The sequence below is a fragment of the Cadophora gregata genome, assembly GCF_030347475.1.
Source record: "Cadophora gregata isolate MNR1 chromosome Unknown scaffold_16, whole genome shotgun sequence".
NCBI classification, from domain to species: Eukaryota; Fungi; Ascomycota; class Leotiomycetes; order Helotiales; family Ploettnerulaceae; genus Cadophora; species Cadophora gregata.
The window spans coordinates 872,596-893,184 of record NW_026695939.1 but is presented as its reverse complement, the minus strand read 5'-3'; the positions used below and the strand labels follow the sequence as shown (position 1 = coordinate 893,184).

Sequence of the window (20,589 nt, the reverse complement as noted above, 5' to 3'; positions counted from 1 at the left end):
ACGCGAAATTGGCTTTGTAAAAGCACTTATGTAACTTGATATGGGCTACGAGAAGCATACTGAACTTACTGCTGCAGGTATGCAAGTATTCTACATCATGCTTTCGTCAAAATCGTGAAGTGATTCGAAGTGCCTTGCAGGATGCACATCGAGGCCAAGAAACCACCACCACCACCATAAGCTTGTGTTTGGATCGGTGCCCCGATGCACTACTTGCGCAGTTTTGTAGAATCAAGGAACAGAGAAATGCCGCTTCTATTAGGTTCAAACTACAGAAACAGACTACTTTTCCCGCCATGGTTCCCTCCTTGATGCGCTGGCCAGGTATCATAAAAAAATAGTATAAAAAAGAAGTGACAACGCCTTGCTAACCAAGCCAAACAGAGTCCGAGTCTTTTGATTCTGCAGGATCACATCCGAGATTCTCTCTTCTGTATAGAACTCCACCAGTAAATCCTTTTGCAGTGTAACACCAGTCTGGGCTGTATTCAGAAGTGAAACAGTTTGAAGCAAGTTCACAAACCACAAGTTCAGTGGCAACCTTGGAGATCCAGCTGCTCTGCTCTCCTTCTTCCTTCGGATATAGGTCTTCGCAAGCGACTTGATCGTGACGGGTCCCCCATCAGCATCTGCTAGAAAAGCTTCAAATAGTGCGGGTTGGAAAGTGTAGTTGTCGCCTTGTCGGAAATCAAATCGAGTGATTGATGCGTCGTGCTCAATCACATCGTGCTTTCTCATATCGAATAGGTCGAAAGTACCGTCCTTTCTGAGAATTGGTTTTAGACTGCGTGCAAGGGAGGAGGCTAAAGGGGCATCGAAGTGCAGAGTAGACTTTAATATAGCCTCCACTTCTGGTAATGTGATATTCTTGCCATCTCGAGGACTAAAGCTTTTGTCAGCTCGAGACATTTTCATGAGCAAATTCTTACAACTCACAGATAGCCTTGATTGGATAGAGCATTCAAAGCTGGGCATGGCCCACGGTCGTTAATATTGCCTCGAATGTATACATGGTCGTCTGTTTTTGTGTTGACATCTTGGCTGACCTTACTCTTCGATCCAAAGCCAAGCAAGCCCCTCACCACATTGATCACCTCCAAATGCATTTTGTACAATGAGATTTTTAAAATAAGAATTTCTCCACAATTCTCTTGGGACATAAAGAGCGGTAATCGAAAATCGACCGAAATGGCGGACCAAGCAGCTGAAAATAAGTCTACGATACGTGTTGGAAAGGCTTCGTTGTTCTGTGACGTGGTAACCTCAAGCCCAGTCAATGCTTACAGCTGACAACATGTATGAGCTAACCGGACGCTATCAGAGGTGCCTACCATTTCAAAGCTGCTGCAGCTCCTGCAGCGACTAATCAATCACATGTTGAGTCAAAAAGGAAGGTCGAGATTACATCAGACCATCGTCAATATACAGACTCCCAATGGTTGAGAAGCCGATGGAAATTGTTCGACTTCAACCAATTGTGAAATAGCAAGCAAGATAAGCGGATCTCAGCTTCAAAACGAACTAATCAGGCAATATAATTTCAGCCTTATATCCCGTCTTGGCTTACACCTCGCACTTTGAATTTTGCCGAACTTTACCGAACTTCCTTCACCTCTATCCAATATTATGGTTTAACTTCGTTGGTATAACTAATGATAGTTCACTAGTCGGCAAGAGCTTATCCCAGTCAGAAAGCCTGAATTTGGTATCTTCTGATCAGGCGTTTTCCGGAGCTCAAGGACACGCTGAAAAAGAGCAACAATGCGTTTGCGCGATGGGCGAAGATATCCGAGTCGACTAAGTACAAGGGCAGTGAAACTAATGATCCGAATAAATGAGATTCTTTGTGGAAGGTGGATTGTACACAGTAATGTCGAGTTTTGTGTCTAATATAATGTTTCCTTTGGCTTTTTGCCTCCATGTAGAACTTGGTGACCGCTCCCCACGACACGGGTATCTTTAGCGACGGCCTCTGAAAAATCAGGGGGATGTGGAGCCATCACAAATATCGCTTAACAGTAAACAACCTGACAAAGTAGAACAGCAGCTGCTCTAGTGTGTGAAAACAGTGCCAAATAAACTAGTCCTTGAAAATATTACTTATCTGGTCGAAATGTCTCATACTCAGATCATGCCCTTCTCACAAAACTGAATTGAACATAGAAAATAACTACCAAGCCAAGGACAAAAGTGCTTGCCCCGCTTTTCCTATCATCATCTGATAAGCTTTCCCGATAAGAGACATATTTATCCATCCTACCTCCCACTTCGACGACATCATCAACCAACCTGCCTCACACTCGAAACCGTCATATCCTCCCCAATCACCTGCACGATACCCTTAAACTGATTTCCGCGATGGAATACAGCAAACCCTCCAAAGGCATAACGCCACGGATCATAATCCACGGCGGCGCAGGCAACATAACACCATCCAACCTCCCGCCCTCCCAGTACCGCGAATTTCACCACTCCCTCCTCACCATCCTCTCTCAGACGTACCATTTCCTCCTCTCTCCCTCATCCTTTCCCCTCTCTACCAATCGATCCTCAACATCCGCCCTCGACGCCGCCACCTTCGCCGTCACCCTGCTCGAAAACAACCCACTCTTCAACTCCGGCCACGGCGCTGTCTTCACACGCGAAGGAATCAATGAACTCGAAGCTTCGATTATGGTATCAAAAGGGAAGAAGAAGAGAGGCACGGGCGTAATGGGTCTTACGCGGATTAAGAACCCAATTAAGCTTGCGAGGGAGATGTTGTTACGGGGGGAGGAGGATTTGTATGGTGAGGACCCTGAGCGGAGAAGTACTGGCGCGCAGGGACACTGCCAGTTGCATAAGTTTAGTGCGGAGAAGTTGGCGGAGGATTGGGGACTGGAGATGGTGGACCCGAGTTACTTCTATACAAAAACAAGGTGGGAGCAGCATTTGAAGGGGCTGAAGAAGGAAGTGGAGGAGGAAGGTGGTGTCGCGACGTGGGATGAGAAGGATTTCTTTCCACAGGGGACGTGTGGTGCTGTTGCGCTGGATGCGGAGGGTGTAATTTGTGCCGCTACGAGTACCGGCGGAATGACGAATAAGTTAACGGGGAGAATTGGGGATACGCCAACTCTTGGGGCGGGCTTTTGGGCGGAGGAGTGGGAGGAGGATGTATCCAATATCTCCAGGATAGAGACATTTCTGTCAAGACCTGGGCCGGCACTTGTGCTGAGCGAAACACTCAAAGGGTTGATGGCTGATTGTTTCCCGAGCTTAACAACATACTCTCCCATACCCAGAGACGAGGGCGATGTTGTATCGAGAAGAATAGAAGACGAAGTATTTCGCGCAACAGCCATGTCAGGGACAGGCAACGGGGATTCGTTCCTACGGACCAACGCCGTCCGTACGATCTCCGCCATAGCACGTTATGGATCTCCCTCATCCTCCCTTCAGTGTGCCCTCGCTCAGATAACCGGCCGCGATGGTGAGCTCCAACAAAGCGCAGGCGACCGCTGGCAGCAAACTGGAGAAGGCGAAGGCGGCGTCATCGGTATCGAGCTCAAGCTTGTAAGGACTGCAGATGGCGAGATAAAGTCCGCGATATCGGACTGTCTCGATGACTTCAACTGTGGAGGCATGTTTAGAGCAGCGGTCAATAGGCATGGCAAGGCTGTGATGCGTGTTTGGAGGGAGGCACAGTATAGTGGATTGGAGAAATATGATGGAGAGGGACGGGAGTATGATTTGTGGGAGTGGTTGGATGCGGAGGTGGTCTCATGATTGGAAACGGACGAGAAGGCATGTTGTCCTAGTGGACGGACATTTGAAATTATCCACTGGCATAATTTCCATCTTTACTTTACCTCTTTGTGGGTTGGTTTTAGAGAGTCACTGTTGTCTCTCAAGTGAGATGCGACATTGTCCACCACGGCTCCTCTACCATCAGGGTCCGGCGCTCACAAACCCGACTTTATTATGTAATGAGCACCACAGTCAGACATCCTGCATAAGTGTTTCATTTGATGAACCGTATAGCTTTTGGAAGGTCAATTATAAGGTCGTAAAGCGACCCAAGCTAAAGCAACTCCAAAGCGTAAATGTCGAGCAATAATCATGTCTTCCCAGTCAATCCCAACCCAACTATCAATCAACGATCGCTGTACTCACAGATACCCTCTTCAAGAGCCTTTATCTGCAAAGCAATCATCCGAGACCAATATCTGCACAGAGCCAGATTCCCACCAAAAAACCAGAATCCAGGGTGTCCAGTCTTGCGCCAGATAGTACGGACCTCACCCTCCTCGTTGAACCCCCAAACATCCTGGACTTGATCAGCCAACTCGTCGCCGAAGATGTTACGGGCTTGTGTTCGCATGTTCTTATAACCAGTGGCGAAGACGATTTCGTCAGCAGGAAGTTCTGTTCCATCCGCAAATTTGAGACCATGGGCGAGCACCCCAGTGATTTCTTGACCTTGCTTGATCTTGATCTTTCCATCGATAATGAGCTGAGAAGCGCCGACGTCTATGTAATATCCACCACCGCGCTGGAAATATTTCATAAAAAGACCGGCGCTATCTGGACCTTGGTCAAGCTTGAAGCCCGCCTTTTCAAGGCCTTCAAGTATCCTGGAGTCATTGTCGTTTTGCAGTTTTGTGACATCGATGTGGATTGCTTTGAGGACTGCCGATGGGATACTCCAGAAGACGAGGTCAGCGTCTTCGACTGGTGGTCCTGCTTCATCGTAAAGTCCAGCAAGCCCAATTTTCAATATCGAATCCGAGGAAATGACGCAAGTTGAGGAGCGCTGGATCATAGTTACATCGTACCCTTTTTCATAATAATCTTGCGCAATGTCGTGTCCAGAATTGCAGCTGCCAACGACGATAGCTTTTTTGCCATTGCCATTCAGCTTGGCTCCAGAGAATTGGCTTGAGTGGCATAACCGGTCGCCCTTGAAATCCTTGATGCCTGGGATATGAGAAGGGAAACTCATCTCTCCAGAATGGCCTGTTGCTTGAATAATGTGCTTGGGATGGAGGATCCGAACATCTGAGACTCCAGGTTCCCTTGTACGCTCAACGATTACAGTCCATGATTTCTTCGCAGGATCCCACTTTGATTCTTTGATTGTTGTTGACGTCCAAACGTTCAGCTCGAGCAGGCTTGCGTAGCTTTCAAAGAAATTGGCGAGCTTGTCCTTGGGTGTGAAGATCTACGAAGTTGGTGAATTAGTGAGTGGGCTTGCGGGGAAAGAGAAGATCTCTCTGGAGAAACCTACTGGCCAATGTGGTGGGAAGTTAATGTACGGCACTAGTGTAGTCTCAAGTGAATAATGTTGCCATAGAAGGAAATGCAGACTGTCAACATGACGCAGAGGACGATGACTCTTGCGAGCTAGCCTGGTGGTCGTACAACAAAATCATGCCCCCATCTTTGATACGAAAACGTCCTATAAGCAGGTCTAAATGTCATGAATATCTCATAAAACATTCAATTTTCTTCGCCTCATAGGATTGGCACATAAATATCCTGGAAAGTCCGGCAAAGTAATGAAAAGCCTGGAATACTCACTGTGGTCATACCAAACAGGATCATGTAGAACAAGCTGATGATAGCGATTTCTCCAGTTGTCTCCAATACGTGGATTACGATCGATGATAAGAGTCGGAATGCCAAGTACCTTCAGCCCTGTGTTATTTGGGAGTTAGCAAGTCTTCGACTCTGCAGGAAATCTGGGACTAAATCGCCACTGAAAGCGTCGATATTCGTCTGCTTCTTGAAGAACTTACGGGCAGCAGGTGTAAGGCCCCCCTGTCCAGCTCCCAAAATCAAAACAGTCGGTTCAACGTCCTCGCAATTCTCTTCAGCTGCGCGTCTCTCTAACCAATTCTTCCGTCCTGGCTGACCCCCATGAGCGACTCCTCCAGGCCGTCTTCCGAAGATGTTTTCTTCTTGGCCCTTTAGTTCCCTCAGGCTAGTGAACAACGAAAAGCATTTCAATCCTTTGCCTTGTTGCACCAAGCGAACAATGCCAAGTCCAGACCCGATATCAGTCTGAACCGTCAAGAACGTCTGAATTCCTGGAATCTTTCCTTGACCATCGCAGACGGTGACAGTTGGAGATCTGAACTCGCTGCTCCTGTCAACGCCGACGCTCTTCAGTCTGCACCCTTGCTTCAAGAACTTGTTGAACTCTGGAACCTTGAGAGTGTGTGCATCCCATGATAAGCAGAGGTGATCGCGCCAATGTGCCTCTGGTAAGAATAGATCGGTCAAGCCAGCGAGATCAGGACTCTGGATAGCTTTGTTGAAAGATGAGATCCAGAGCTCAGTACCTTGATCAACGTCTTCTGGCTTGACTGCCTTGATCTGAGACAGGTCTGCGATAGGTAGGTTCACAGAACCTGGCTCGACGCGCTGGTACGAAGGTGTAGCCTCGGAGGGCATGCTCTGCGTTGCAGCCGTGGCCATTTTGTTTGACGATTGAAGTAAAATATGAAAAGTCGGGAAGGGAAGCGAGAAGTTGATGTTGTCTGAAAGATAAGGTGTGTAGGTAGGACAGGTGTGACCGTCGAGCAGTCTGTCGTAGGTGTGTCCTTTGTGTGACACCCACTTTATTTAGGACCAGCGGATGTACTCCGTGCAGTAAGGTAGGTTGGAAAGTGGTAACCCAAGTCGAGAGGTTGAGGAGATCTGGAGATGCGGGGGAAGGCTTGAGAGTGCGACTTCTGATTGGGGATAGATCTTCAAGTCGTCATATGACCGCTAGATCGACTTTCATATTTCAGCGGTTGATTTGATGGAGAAACTAGAGGGAATAGGCAAGGTGGAAGGCTAAGTAAGTGTGCAATACCTTCTCATCCTAAGGCGAATGGAAGTGTTCGCAGATGTATGACAGTACAAGATTTAGGTAGGTGGATGTATATACATACAGGCAGGTGCGGCGTTCTCGGGACGGGAGTCGGGTCGGCCGAGAGGAGATTCCCTCTCCCTCCCCTTCTCAATTACCTGGCTAACTCAAGCGATTCATTTGGGTACGTATGAGTATCTGAGTTGGCCCCTGGTGGACCGGTGGAATGGAAGCTAAGATGAGTGAAACAACCTGTACTGTCCTGTACTGTACTGTATTACGCAGGATGTAAGGTAGCTAAGTTAAGGAGCTGTTCCGTTACTGTAAGGCTATCCCGCTCGTCGATCAATTCACGAGGGCGCCGGCGACACCTGCAATTTACCCCTTGCATGTATTTATGAATCGTGTTCCACTGGCCTGGGCGACTTGCCAATTCTGTCAGACACGGCACCTACCAACCTTGCCTGTCGTATCAATTCGATCCTCCCCTCCAAAGAAAGGAGATAGATAAGTCATAGAGAGTGTTCTCCCACCTGCACTTTCCTTGCAGTCTTGTTTACTTCAACAGGCCATCAACGGATCCAATCAATGCCCCTGCACTGGGCAGTCGATCTACATAAGGTAGCCTATTCCAAAGCAGGGACCTTATGTACTGAAAGCAACTCGCCTGATACTCTGCCTCTACCGAGGAATTATTGCAGTAAGCTTAAGGTACCAACCCGTCTCCCGCATTGTCTATGTTCTTCAGGGGGGAGAGGGGCTAACAATGCTACAGTATGGTCCTCGTTTAATGTCCCCCTGCACAACACGGATGACAACAAAGTAGTGCACCCATGTAGATCGAGTCCAGGTATTCTTTATTTCTTTATCTACATTCAGACTGTTGTCACGGGGAGGTCATACATACATGCTTGTATTGTAATTGCCAGTTCCACTCTCGTCAAGTTCCCACTTGTCGGCTTCCCTCAGCATCCGGTCATAACTTACACTATTCGTAACTGTCTGCAGGGGGAAGGATATTGGAAATAGCCGCTGCCCAGGGGAGCGGGATGAAGAGAATGGCGGGGCATCCAGAGAACCCCGCCAGCACCCCTCAAGTTAAACCACTTCCTACCTAGGTATCACGGTCACTTCATTTCAGCTTCGCTGTCATCAACGAGACCCAATCACTCTCATTCTTCAGAGCCTCGCGACGCTCCAGTAACTTCCCACCCCACTCCTTTGTCAAAATGTCTACTATCCCGCCCTTCCACCGCCCACCCCACCCCATGACCCTTGGCGAAGCACCCCTCTACCGCCCCAGCGACTCCACCCTCCACTGGGTCGACGTCCTCAAAACTCCCTCAGAACTACACGTCCTGCACATCTCACCCCAAACCGGCGTTCCCCTAGGTCCCTCTCGGATCCTTCAACTCCCGGACAGCGTCTCAGTATTCTATTTCCGGAAGGGTGTGAAGGGCAGTTATATCTGTGCGTACCATGGAGGAATTGCGTTTATGGATGAGGAGACGGGGAAGTTGGAGGTGCTGAAGGAGATTATTAGTGAGGGGGAGAGAGAGAGCAGAAGATTTAATGATGGAGGGGTTGATGCGAAGGGGAGGTTTTGGGCGGCGGAGATTGATAAGGTGGGGTTTTCGTCTCTGTCCTTCTTGTTAAGTCTTATGTGTTGTGGGCTCTGGGTTATGCAGCTGCACTGTTGAGAATTCTTGAAAGAGGGTTGAGGGTGGGAGCTAGATATTTCAATACTGACTACGAACTAGAAAGCTGTATCTTTCGGACTTGGTGGCCCACCTGAAAGTTACGGAAAGCCAAAGGGAAGATTATGGAGGTATGATCCTGATGGCAGTTTGCATCAAATGTTTGAGGGTGTAGTATGTGGGAATGGTATTGATTGGAGTCCAGATAATAAGACTTGTATGTCCAAGGTTCATGTCTAACTCTATTACTGTAACATCGAGAAACTGACGTTGACAGTCTATCTGAATGATTCTGTGGGGCAAATGGTTTATGCTTTTGACTTCGATTTGGAGATGGGAGAGATTTCGAGTCAGAGGACTTTGGTAGACTTTCATGGTACGCAGGGAGAACCAGATGGGATGGTTGTGGAGTATGTATTATCTCTTGTCATGATGTTTGATACTCGTGGCTAACACAAAGACAGCACTGATGGAAATCTGTGGATTGCAGTTTACGGGACAAATCGAGTCAGTAAGTCATATCCTCAATTTACTTCAGTGGGGATTCCATTTTTAACACAAATTAGTGGTCTTTGATCCAAGCGGGAAGAAAATAAAGGAGCTAGTCTTCTCAGGACAACGGCTGACTTGCCCAACATGGGGAGGGGAGAATCACGACATCTTATTCGTCACGTCTGCCAAAGGTGGGAATGGTATGGAAGGCAAAGCAGACGAGGGCGGTAACATGTTCAGCTACAAGGTCGTGGATGGACCGAAAGGAAGGCCAGAGAATGAGTTCGCTGGATAAGCAATGATTGGAGCAGCACGATATCTACATTATCGAATACGTTTTAGAAAGAGAATAAAATGATAGAACCTAGCAAATCAGGTGCGCTAGCGCTCATGTCATTAATTTCAATTCTCTTCTTCAATGGCCTCAATTGGTGTTCCCTTTCCATTGAAACGTTTTACTTTGGGTACATAGTAGCTCTTCCTCTTTCCACATCAGGGTTTTCACTGTAACAATAAAGAACTTTCACATTCACATTCCGATCGGTTTGTTGGCATCCGTCTCAAATCAGATACTAGCCCAGTACCAGGCACTTGGAATTGGGTTGTCCCTTGATGTCCCGAAGCTCCTAAGAATATGACAAGGAATCGGTCGTGATATATACAATATTTAACAATGGAAGCAGTTTTCCGAGGTAATTCTACATCCACTCCTGAGGACATCACAAGCCTCACTCTCAAGCATCTAAGCCAACCCTTGAGCAGCACACTCCTCCTCAATCTCCCCCAACTCCACGATCGTTCCTACACTCCCATCTTCCCCCGCAAATTCCATCACAGCGCCTCCCCTTCCTTCATACGCCTCCCACCCCAACGCCTCCAGTCCACCATCCAAATCTTTCGCGAACGCTAACCACGCATCCTGCATCTTCTCGCTAACAGCCACCTCAAATTCCCCAGACTCCCCATTCAAATCATGGGTTGCAAATACCGACGGCAGCTCACTGCTATGATACGCACCGATCCACGGCTTTGGTGACACATTGGTGAAGTTTCCAGAGTAGAGGAAACGATGTGTGGTGCGATTGGCAGCGAGGCGCTCGTAGCTGGATTTGGTGGATGGACACCAGAAGTACTCGTAGGAAATCTGGGTTGCGATGGACTGGTCGGAGCCGGTGGACACGTAGGGTGCGAGAAACATGCCTTCGTTGGCGGTGTTGCCGATGATGGCGGGCTGTGGAGGGGGCATGTTAGCTCTATGTGAAACGCTTGAACGAGTGGTTGAGAAAGTAAGAAGAGTGACGACTTACCAGTGTGCTTAAGGCGCCGAGAGCAGTTCTCTCAGTGTAGTTCCCAAAAACAATCACATCATCCACTGTTGGTGCAAAGGTTATGGAAGGACTGACACCCGAGTCTTCATAAGCATGCAAAAAATCCTCAATCACATCAGCGGGAACGTTGCGCATACAAGCCAATTCGGCAGCGGCGTTAGTCTGGTTCGCACATCCAACATTACTCGCCACAAAGGTGAAGTTGGAGTGTGGAGTGTCTGGGCTGACGAGTTGGTCCAAGTGAACAGTACCAGAATTCATGATTAGACCTTTGACGATAGGGTCGCTTGGATAGGCGAAGTTATAATAGTCAACAGCGACGGAACCGGCGGAGTGGCCCCAGAGAACCATTTGAGAAGGGTTGCCGCCGAATTTGGCGATGTTGGACTGGGTCCACTCGATACTTGACGAGAGCATCAGTATCCAAGAACTGGATTGAGAAGCGAACAGGAGAATGTGACTTACGCGAGTCTCTGGTCCAAGATTCCCAGATTCTGCTCCTCTAAGCCGGCTGCATTTGGATAACCGAAGATATTAATGCGGTAGCTTGAGATGATGTGTCAGTAGGAACGAATTAGAGGATATGATACTCACTTGAAAGTCACCACAATGTGTACCTGCGACCGTTCAATCCACTTCGACGGAATTTGGTACTTAACATCCATGGCCCCTGTCGCAAACCCACCACCATAAACCCAGATGACAACCGGTAAACTTGACCCATTTTTGACGGCATTCGCAGGCGCATACACACTCACAGTCAAACAATCCTCACTGAGCCCGGCGTTACCAGCTGATCCGACAACAAAATCAGGAAGTTCTTTAGTGAGAAGAGTGGGATTGTCGGTGCTGTATTGGTAGCAAGATGCAGGAATAGATGTGGCATTAATGATGGTCCCATTTTCAGGTGAGTAGGACTGTGGTGGTGCCCAGCGGAGATCGGCGACGGGTGGTTTGGCGTAGGGGATACCAAGATATTCTGAGACACCTGGGGTTGAGGGGTTGATGACGCCGTCGACGATAAGACCATTGTCTAATGTTACGCGAGGAGGAAGGATAGAAGGCGAAGGCGTGTTATTGTAGCACGAGGCTGGAGAAGCACTGCTAGGGAGAAACAGGCTTGCAAGAGACACAGCCGAAAGCTGCCTGAAAAAGGGAACGCTAACCATGATCAAAACTAGCTAGAAGAAAGAGGGAGAGGTAGAAAGGGTGGGGGATAGAAACCTGCCAATGGAGAAGGCGAAATGCCCTCATAATATACATGAGCGGCAAAACTTCTGTTAAACAAACGTGGCGATCGACACTTTTGTAATGAGAACATCCACTCTTGCGGAGGATGTTAGGATGCAAAGACCTGGGAATGGTCCAGGTTATCCCTGGGAAGTCTCTGATGTCGATGTGTAAACTCTGTTAAGCGAAGGCATGTCAACATCACAACAAGTCATGCGATGGCTTCATACCTCAAGAGCCTGCATATTACAGTCCCCCGAGAAAGAGCTGTCTGGCGAGACCATAATTTAACCCACTCTTATACCTGATACGACAAGAAACATGGCGAGTCCCCATATGATTTATGGAAGGAGATCGACAGTACAGACAAGAATGTCTAGACCCTGCCAACATCTGTGGGGTTTCGGCGACTTTGCGCGGCGCAACCAGTGGCGGGGATATGGGCCATCCCAAGGGTAGTGCATTCAGCCACTCTCCCCCCGATTGCCGCTGCTATTTTCAAGTACAGCGATTGACAGTCCGTTAATATGTACTAGTTATATGCTGGTCACTGAAATGTTTATCCTTTCGAAAACGAAAACAGAGGTCGCTCAGAGCTGGTTCTAATAGTCACACTGACATGATAGCGCGAGTTGCTGATATCTATCTCATCTCGAACAGGCGACAGAGGAGTGGTCCCTGACGTCTTGAACACTTCAGTCGAAACATGAAATTGAGAATGCGAATATGTCAGGGAGAGCGGTCCAGCATTCTGACACAAAAGTCATGTCCTGAATTAGTAATTAAAGTCCTCGAAAAATACTGTCTTTCCTTCCAGCCACTTCAACAAAGTAGCTCGGAATCCAGGCCCAGTGCATAAATACCATTTAGCCGCCGAATAAGCACCTACATCTTCTATCGTTATTCTCCTGTTCTCAAGCTTCGCTCCCGAAGCCACAAGCTTCTTCCAATCCTCGGAGTCGGCATTGATGCTCCCAGTCATGAAAATAGTAGATGCTTGAGCAAGTCCAGGGATTCGATCGAATGTTTCAATGACTAATGGGACATCATCTGCTCTATTTGTCCAGAATAAGTGTAGTCGTTCCAGATCCAGATCTTGAGCCTGAGCTAGTAGAGGCGTGATTCCAACCCCGGCCGCTACAAATGCTACATTCTCTGATCCGCTCTGCTCGACTATGAATTCGCCGCCGAATCCCTGTAGTGGGACTTCCAGTTCCGATCTGATATTGTGCCTGAAGAGAAGGTCTGTAACGACACCAACCTTCCGAATTGTGATCTCAAATTGGTCACACTCATCGAGCGCATCCTGGCGCGAAGATACGGTGAACGTGCGGAGAAAGTCATCGTTGAGACTTTTCGGATCATCATCTCTCATGTGACTATATCCAATGTCCAACTCATCCGCAAAACTCAGAGCAACGTATTGCCCAGGTTTCCATTTGCTCGTCTGACCTGGGTCGGCAATCTGGAAGCGGAACCTTGCAATGGTTGGGGTAAGCATTTTCTTGTCGATGAGCTTAGCGAGTACCTGCTTTTCCAATCCGCCAATACCATGAGAAGTTTCTGTCGACAAATATCGCACCGGAGGATTATAAGGAGAAAGTTCTCCGTCATGGCCCCTGAAAGCGAGCCCATCAGAGACGAACCTTGTTGCTTCGACTTTGATCTTCACAGCAAGATTGGTATGAGATATGAGGTCCGTGGCATCCTTCCCAATAAGTATTTCCGTGGTTCCAGTGACATAGAGGACATTTCCAGTCTCAAAGTCTGGAACCACCAGGCCAGCGCGTGGGGTTGTCCTGAGATTTCCAAGGGTTTGATACAAACGATTTCCGGAGTACTCAGGATAGACCAGCGTCACTTCTTCTTCTGTATTCGAGAGAATTCTGACAAACCCTGGCGGACCTCCTCTGTGATTACAGTCCATATCCGATTCATGGTTTGAGGAGGATATGAAGAAAAGGTCGGCTTTGGAAAGCAGATTCACGGCTGCCTCGGGTAGTAGTAGATTTTTAGAAACAAGTTTGGGTTGTGGAATATGGGGAACGATTTGCTTCTTGTTCAGGTATTTCGGGCAATTTCCTGCGTGAAGTCAGGCGATGGTAATGTTCTGAACGTCACAAACGGCATACCTAGACTCTGTTCAATCTTGACAACCAATTGTACCTCTCCAACGCCCTCTTCAGTGGCTGCAAGAGCCCCTGCAACCATCCTTCCGTAAAGCTTGACTCTCTTCCTGGTCTCCAAATTTATCGTCAATCCGCTGACCATTTTGCCTGTCCCTTGTACCTGTACTACCTCGCCATCGGCCTGGTCTCCAAGCAGCACCTTCAAAACAGGGTCATACTCTCTATCAACTGTTGTCCTGACCCCAATGATCCCTTGTGCAATGGCCCTGGAGAATCCTGCCTCTCCACCCCATAGTGTCGTCCATGGTCTGCCTTCTTCATCGAGAGTTCCCAGTGCTATCAACGGGGACCGGATGAGGGTATTCGAGGCTTGCGGTGTGAGGTATGGCTGTGTGGGATTGTCTTGAGCTGGGACTCGTAGAAGCTTGTGCATCTCTTCTTCGCCAGCATGCCATGCTGCGCCGGCTTCGTAGAAGCTCATCTCGTCTCGTTACTCCTCCGAGTTGGAGTCTCCGAGTTGGAGTGCCCGTCGGTTGCTCTTCAAGGAGGTTGCTCGAGCGGAAACGGGGCAATTACTGCAAGTATGAAAAGACAGTGCATTGTCATGATGCCGAGGACAAGGGCGTAAGGAATGTTGTAAGGCTGCTAGGTAGGTAGGTCGTCATGAATAATCATTGGACAGCTTTCGGGAGCAATTGGCAAGTGCGCTGACTGGACTGGCGGGACTGGGTCCAGTCAAGATTCAAGAACGATCGGGAGTCCAGAGCCAAATCGCGGGGTGGGTCTTGGCAGCTTGACCCTACCTAGTATAAGTATTGTTCTGTAGTCCCGATGGTGAGCATAGTTTCCTAAATTTCCTTCTCTCCTGTGCTCGTGCAACTCTCCTCATTCTATACTAATGATGTAAATTGATTTAACACAAGTGCCTATGAGCGGTTGGGTCTCTATTTTCTGCGAAATTACTGATTTTTCACCTTCCGAGTCAAGGTATCTCTGACAAGCATAAATTTGACACTGGAATCAGCTAGATGTCCGTCGACTTTGACACACCAGTCCCCCTCACTCCATATTCTGAGTTAAGCATCAACGGCGGTTCAGCTTCAATAGGCTGATGGCAAGTCTCCAATTCTACCTCCATCAACAACAGTGATGTTCCCGCTCAGATATCCTCCTGCTCGGCTCATCATGAACAACGCAGTGCCCGCAATATCTTCTTCTGATCCAGCTCTCTCCAGCGGGCAGACTTGCTTCGACACTCCTCCCTCCTTTGATGGGTCGGCATTCAAGAAAGAAGGATGGCCCTCCGTCATCTCACTAGGAAACATTCCAGGTGCGATGCCATTGACTCGTATTTTATACGGACCAAAGGTCGTAGCAAGGATTTTGATGAGGTGGTTGGTACCTGCTTTCGAAGCCGAGTAAGATATTCCTGCCGCCATCTTGCGCGAAAAACTTGCAACCGATGATGTGACAATGATGTTGGACTTCTGCTCCACGTTCTTGCGTTTGTTACCCTCGTCCAAGAGCTCTAGGAAGGCTAGCGCCGAATAGAACGTGCCGGAGACGTTGACATGAGAGGCTTGACTGAAATCTTCGATGCTTGGTTTCCACATCGCATCCTTGAACTCCTTGACTGTTGGTTGTCTGTCCGTTGGAAGACCCGTGGACGCTGTGCTGACACCTATAATGCCACTGTTCGCAAAAAGAACATTGATGAAGCCTTGTTCTTTCTGGATACGGTCGGCAGCTGCTTCAAGGGAGTCTTTGGATGTAACATCTCCTTGGATAGGAATGATTGAGCCATTGACACCCTGTGCGGCAGCTTTCTTCAGGCTCTCCTCTCGACGCCCGATAATATAGACTGCTTTGGCGCCATTAGCATCGAGTGCTTTTGCTACAGTCAGGCCAAGGCCACTTCCGCCTCCTGTGATTACAGCAACAAGTCCTTTGACTCCGTAGAGATTGTTGACGGCGAGATTAGACATTGCGAGCCCGAAACAAAGGTACTTATAGTTTCACTGAGAACAGATGGAGGACAATATTGAAGTGTACGACGTGAGTACCTAGGTAGAAATGTGTTTGTGAAAATGACTCAAGCTTCAGACCATGCAACAATAAAGTCAAAAGATGCTATCGGATCAACACCGCACTATGCCTGATATGTCTGATGACGGACGAATCGAACGCCCGCAAGCATTGCATCATCTCTAAACGGCCTACTGATTACCTGCTGGTACGAGCTGTGGAGCGCGCTGCAGCCTCGTTCGTGTATGGCTCCCTTGGTCATCTCACAATTCTAAGTTCAGTGAGATATGAGAGATCTACCGACGAGCTCCTAAAGCCGAAAGTTGGCCAGAAAAGCGTCTGTCTGGAGTGGTTTTGTCATGCTGTTAAGTACCGGGGTTCAAATAATCGTTTGAAGAAATCGGTTGAATGCTAAAATCCCAAAAATATGTCGAGCAAAGGAACAGTGAAATTGGGGCACATTATTGGGTTCAAAAAGCATCGGTCTTGGAAGGAGAGCAAGTTTGAATCGAATAGAAGCAAGGAGCTGAATCGCTGCACCAAGAATGCCCCAGGTAGCGCTTGAGTCTTCTCGGAATAGCGCTTGGTCGCTAAACCATCAACCATCTACTGCACTTCTCTCACTGCACTTTCATCTTCCCTCGAAATGATGAGACATTTGCCGGCTCATAACTATCGATCCAGCTATGGCTGATCAAAACAGTCATGGCGTTGGACGTCGATCCAGCCCTATCAGAAGGATAAGACAGGCGTGCCTGAATTGCCGGTAATGCCTGACTATTACCAATCTGGGACGGACATCCATTGACTTTGGCAGACGCAAGAAATCCAAATGTCCCGGAGAAAAACCACAATGCTCTATTTGTGCAAGACTCGGGCAGAGGTGTCTATATGAAAGTCCCGAGTCTGAAGGTCGAAAACGGAAGAGATCACCTGAACAATCACATCGCCATAGTCTAGCAGGAGGCGAGGTGAGCAGTCAAAGTAGTCTCCTTGAGAGTCTCCGGCTGATAAACGAAGGTATCCAAAAGATTTGGTAATATTGAGCAGAAGCTAGAGGAGCTTGCAGCTTCCATGCAGTTAGTCAACTCAATAACATGTTGTTCGAGCACTAACTCGATGCTAGGAAAGTGGTACCAGCTTCAAACAGTCCCAAAATAGCTGCCACTGCACTGGTAGATGTCTCAAATACCTTGAGGAGCCCTAAAGAATCAAACGGGGTGTCTGAAGCTCGAAATAACCTTCCTTTACCAAGATCACATCATCCCAGCCGACAGAATAGTACACAGTAAGATTTCTCGGCGAGATCTAGACCATGAGCTAACTGAAAAGATATCTTGGGAGCGAAGGGTTACCTGCTGATGTGATTGAAGATGGAATCATCGCATATTTCACATGCTTCCATTCTCAGCCTTACAATTTGCTTTGCCGGGCGGCTTCGCTGCGGCCGAACAGCTCATTAGACCCCGTAGTTCTCAATCCCATGCTGGCATTGAGCATTCGTTGTTCCTCTCATGAATTTTGGGAGGATCAAAGTAAAATCAATGATTGGATTCGTGCATTATCAGACTGGTCATGGTACAATCTCCTGCAACGCTACGGAGAAGGAGACACAAGTCTTGAATATCTCCAAGGACTCTGTCTGCTGGCGCAAGTTGATTTTGCAGGTATTTTGCTCAAAAATTCTCTATAACATAGGTCCGCACTGACTTCACAGACGGGAGAGTACAGAGAGCTCACACCCAAATCTCGCTGGGTGTTCGAATCGCCCAATCTCTTGGCTATCTCTCTGAATCTACGGATTCTGAGAATGAAGCCAAGAGTCAAGAGGTTATTCGCTGCACTTGGACACTATTCATGCTGGATCGCACTTTCAGCATGGCCCGCCTTGTCTCCCCTTCCCAACCTTACCAAGCATTTCAGCTGCCGAAACCAACTTGGGAGGGAGCATTGTTACTCGACGAGTCCCAAAGAAACACAAATCTCGGTACTACGTCCAAGACTCTTTCTCTGTCTAATGACCAGGACCTGTCAGCACTCCTAGTAGGCGTGTATTCGCTCTGGGATGATGCGATCAGATATGTGTTCCAGACGAATGACAAGAGCGACATGCCTCCCTGGCATCCGACGTCTGATCTGGCCACTATCGAATACAGGTTCGCAGATTTTGAACCTGGTAAAATTATCCCCCACTCTCTTCCCAAATTCCGCCTAATCGGCTCTATAGAATTCTCTACACATCGATACAGAGAGGTCAATTTCCCTCGCCGAGCAATACAGGAGCCACACATGCGCCCATACTTTGCATCATGGCTATGTTTTCAGTTGACTTACATGTCGATACAATGTTGCATGTAGGGCTCCTAATCTTGGAAATCAAATCGAAATACTAATCAAGGTTAGCCATCACCCATTCATCATGTTTATCAAACTGCAGCACGTCATTAGAAAAGTCCCACCTAGCTTTCTACAAAAGTCGTATAAAAGCTCGCTTATCCATTCCCGCTGGATCATCAGGTTTTTGGACGAAATGGATGAAGCTGGCATGATGCTCCACGACCCTTTTATTGGTTATCTTACTGCAATTGCAGCCACTATTCAGCTCGAACATACTCTGAGTAAGCATGCAGATGTTGCGGCAGCAGCAACTTTGAGTTTTAGGAGCGCCATCAGATATCTCAAAAAGCTCTCGAAGTACTGGAACAGTATCACAGAATTGGTAGGTCGAAACTAGGCAGTCTCACTACCTTCGTACTAAGGGGTCGTAGCTCGGGATTGTGGAAGAACTGGCTGCCAGACTTCGACATCGTCATACTCTCTACTACTCACAGGATGATTATGATGGGATTCTGCCAGCAGTCGAGAGTGAGAGGGTTGGACTTGCAGGCGACGATATGAGTCTAATGTGGAAGGTGTTCGACTACGCCTCGATGTCAGCATCGAACGGGAAGTCCTCTCGGGCTCAGCCAGAGACTTTCACTGCTGGTCAAAAGGATTCTGTAGCCATACCATCTCAAGGCCAGGGCAGACCACCAAATGATGTTGGCATTATATCTGGGCGAGAAGACGATTGGGTTGATGTACCACCTAACAGCATGACTTCTGCTAGTCTGGATTTTCAAAGTCTCCCTGGAGCACAATCAAGCCTTGAACAACTAAACCTATCGCTCTTCGACCAAATCCCAGAAGATTGGGCATTTACAATCGACGACTGGACTTTGTTTGGAGCACCAGGTTCCACATACTTCTACAACGAATCATCCTGAAAAATTTATGGTTTTTGTTACATACTTGGTAGTGAATATTTGGCAACGGCTTCTAATTATGATTAACAGGCAACCTCATAGGGCCTGACGCTATATAAAGACTCTTCCTTCTCCGACAAGGATATATCGAAACCAAGTACTCCGAGACTCTGACTGCACCTTCGTCCAGCGAAGTTGCCAAAGGAAACACCCTCATCTGGCGTTCGCCTCATGACGTTAGGAGCTTCCGCTGAGTACTTTTGTCTGTACTTTTCCAGCAACTCCGGCGTCACATCACTACCACCACACACAGCGACCACGATCTTCATCTTTCGCCACTCATCATCACTCATGTTGCTTCCCATGGCTTTCCTCAGCTCACCATTGTAGACAGCCGCCAAACCAACCCCACACGAAACTTCAACAAGGGTATTCTCATCCTCAGCAAACCGGACCGATCCCATCGCAGCCTCCGCATCACTTAGCACCAGACTCGTGACATTGCTCCGCTGGGCCAGCTCATACGCACGAGAAGCCACACGAACAACGCCCAAAGACGTGGCTATACTTGTGATCTTCGGCAGTGTAATGTGCTTTCCTCCCTTCAGACTCGCATTCAAACTCTCTGCTCCTCGAGTCTCTACCGCCAGCACCCTCGGTGGCTGTGGTCTCCGCAAAGAAGGTGTGAAGTTGCGCTCAATAGCAGTCATGATTCCGGTCAACAAGCTCCCACCACCAACGCTGCACACAACACCATCAATACCCTCCTCGTCTTCCATCTGCTCATAGACCTCCTCGAACATCGACGACGCACCTTCCCAGATGATGGGATTATCAAATGGTGGAACGTAGAAGCCACGTGGATCTTTTGACAGCAAGTTCTCTTTTAGATACCGGTCAGCGTCGGCCCAGCTCGCGCCAACTTGGTGTACTATAGCTCCTAGGGACCGGATTTTATTGACCAGGAATGGAGATGTAGCAAGTGGGATGACGACTGTAGCTGGGTATCCCATCGAACGAGCGGCTGTTGCACAAGCGACACCAGCATTTCCACCCGAGGAGCAGTAGTAGTGAAGTTGTGTGAGGGAGTCGGAATCACGATTGAGAAGGGCGCTTTGCATCAGGTGGCTGATGCCGCGATATTTGAAGGATCCGGATGGCTGGTAATTGTCTAGCTTGAGGAATATTCTACTGTAGAGACGTTAGATTTTTGGATTCAGGTTAGATGATGGGGTGAAAGGATGGACCATCCTGCTGCCGAGGAGAGAGATGAGGACTCAATGAGAGGCGTGCGAGTCCAGAGGTTCTCGGGCATCTTGACGATCGAGGAGAGATGTCAAGACTTGGAGGGAAAGGAACGATGATGAGACTACCAAAGTCGAAATTGATATAGAAGACTGATGAGGAAAGAGACGATGGTTGAAAGCTATTGTCTTGGGTATCTTCCTCCTCTCAAGAAGAAACACAGCAGTACACATCCTTATATACAAATCTCAGTACCGTCCTCACTTATCACACGCCATCTCAGTATCAGTATCTGAGGTAGGTACCCCTGCCTCCAGTCCCCACAATGCCCTTCCATGAATACCTAACAACAAACCGCAA

The 20,589-nt window shown here is 48.2% G+C and overlaps 9 protein-coding genes across 9 annotated transcripts; 3 read left to right on the top strand and 6 right to left on the bottom strand.

Moving 5' to 3' along the window:
* Window positions 1–327: 327 nt before the first annotated feature.
* ONS95_005548 (uncharacterized protein) lies at window positions 328–1,106 on the bottom strand (the record flags this gene model as incomplete). The annotated part of the gene is made up of 2 exons (XM_058498959.1): window positions 328–883; window positions 937–1,106. 2 exons carry the CDS (start codon window positions 1,104–1,106, stop codon window positions 328–330), a joined length of 726 nt encoding a protein of 241 aa, XP_058351226.1.
* Window positions 1,107–2,115: 1,009 nt separating this feature from the next.
* Window positions 2,116–6,890, bottom strand: ONS95_005546 (uncharacterized protein). Its single transcript, XM_058498957.1, has 4 exons — window positions 5,778–6,890; window positions 5,560–5,676; window positions 5,267–5,298; window positions 2,116–5,200 (listed from the first exon to the last, which is right to left on the bottom strand). The coding sequence occupies exons 1-4, from the start codon at window positions 6,457–6,459 to the stop codon at window positions 4,133–4,135; spliced, it is 1,899 nt and encodes a 632-aa protein (XP_058351224.1). The 5' UTR covers window positions 6,460–6,890; the 3' UTR covers window positions 2,116–4,132.
* ONS95_005547 (uncharacterized protein) lies at window positions 2,359–3,765 on the top strand (the record flags this gene model as incomplete). Its single annotated transcript, XM_058498958.1, has 1 exon — window positions 2,359–3,765. The coding sequence occupies one exon, from the start codon at window positions 2,359–2,361 to the stop codon at window positions 3,763–3,765; it is 1,407 nt and encodes a 468-aa protein (XP_058351225.1).
* Window positions 6,891–7,133: 243 nt separating the features above from the next.
* On the top strand, window positions 7,134–9,455 carry ONS95_005545 (uncharacterized protein). Its single transcript, XM_058498956.1, has 6 exons — window positions 7,134–7,549; window positions 7,614–8,463; window positions 8,599–8,752; window positions 8,813–8,945; window positions 9,000–9,046; window positions 9,102–9,455. The coding sequence occupies exons 2-6, from the start codon at window positions 8,068–8,070 to the stop codon at window positions 9,320–9,322; spliced, it is 951 nt and encodes a 316-aa protein (XP_058351223.1). The 5' UTR covers window positions 7,134–7,549; window positions 7,614–8,067; the 3' UTR covers window positions 9,323–9,455.
* A 314-nt stretch (window positions 9,456–9,769) lies between these two features.
* ONS95_005544 (uncharacterized protein) lies at window positions 9,770–11,524 on the bottom strand (the record flags this gene model as incomplete). Its single annotated transcript, XM_058498955.1, has 4 exons — window positions 9,770–10,258; window positions 10,335–10,758; window positions 10,821–10,901; window positions 10,950–11,524. 4 exons carry the CDS (start codon window positions 11,522–11,524, stop codon window positions 9,770–9,772), a joined length of 1,569 nt encoding a protein of 522 aa, XP_058351222.1.
* Window positions 11,525–12,360: 836 nt separating this feature from the next.
* On the bottom strand, window positions 12,361–14,195 carry ONS95_005543 (uncharacterized protein; the record flags this gene model as incomplete). Its single annotated transcript, XM_058498954.1, has 2 exons — window positions 12,361–13,667; window positions 13,718–14,195. The coding sequence occupies 2 exons, from the start codon at window positions 14,193–14,195 to the stop codon at window positions 12,361–12,363; spliced, it is 1,785 nt and encodes a 594-aa protein (XP_058351221.1).
* A 322-nt stretch (window positions 14,196–14,517) lies between these two features.
* ONS95_005541 (uncharacterized protein) lies at window positions 14,518–19,326 on the top strand. Its single transcript, XM_058498952.1, has 10 exons — window positions 14,518–15,762; window positions 15,818–16,505; window positions 16,557–16,710; window positions 16,760–16,818; window positions 16,866–17,027; window positions 17,072–17,406; window positions 17,457–17,915; window positions 17,967–18,093; window positions 18,143–18,458; window positions 18,508–19,326. Exons 2-10 carry the CDS (start codon window positions 16,426–16,428, stop codon window positions 19,003–19,005), a joined length of 2,190 nt encoding a protein of 729 aa, XP_058351219.1. The 5' UTR covers window positions 14,518–15,762; window positions 15,818–16,425; the 3' UTR covers window positions 19,006–19,326.
* Window positions 14,815–15,699, bottom strand: ONS95_005542 (uncharacterized protein; the record flags this gene model as incomplete). The annotated part of the gene is made up of 1 exon (XM_058498953.1): window positions 14,815–15,699. One exon carries the CDS (start codon window positions 15,697–15,699, stop codon window positions 14,815–14,817), a length of 885 nt encoding a protein of 294 aa, XP_058351220.1.
* Window positions 19,068–20,299, bottom strand: ONS95_005540 (uncharacterized protein; the record flags this gene model as incomplete). Its single annotated transcript, XM_058498951.1, has 2 exons — window positions 19,068–20,175; window positions 20,232–20,299. The coding sequence occupies 2 exons, from the start codon at window positions 20,297–20,299 to the stop codon at window positions 19,068–19,070; spliced, it is 1,176 nt and encodes a 391-aa protein (XP_058351218.1).
* Window positions 20,300–20,589: the final 290 nt, after the last annotated feature.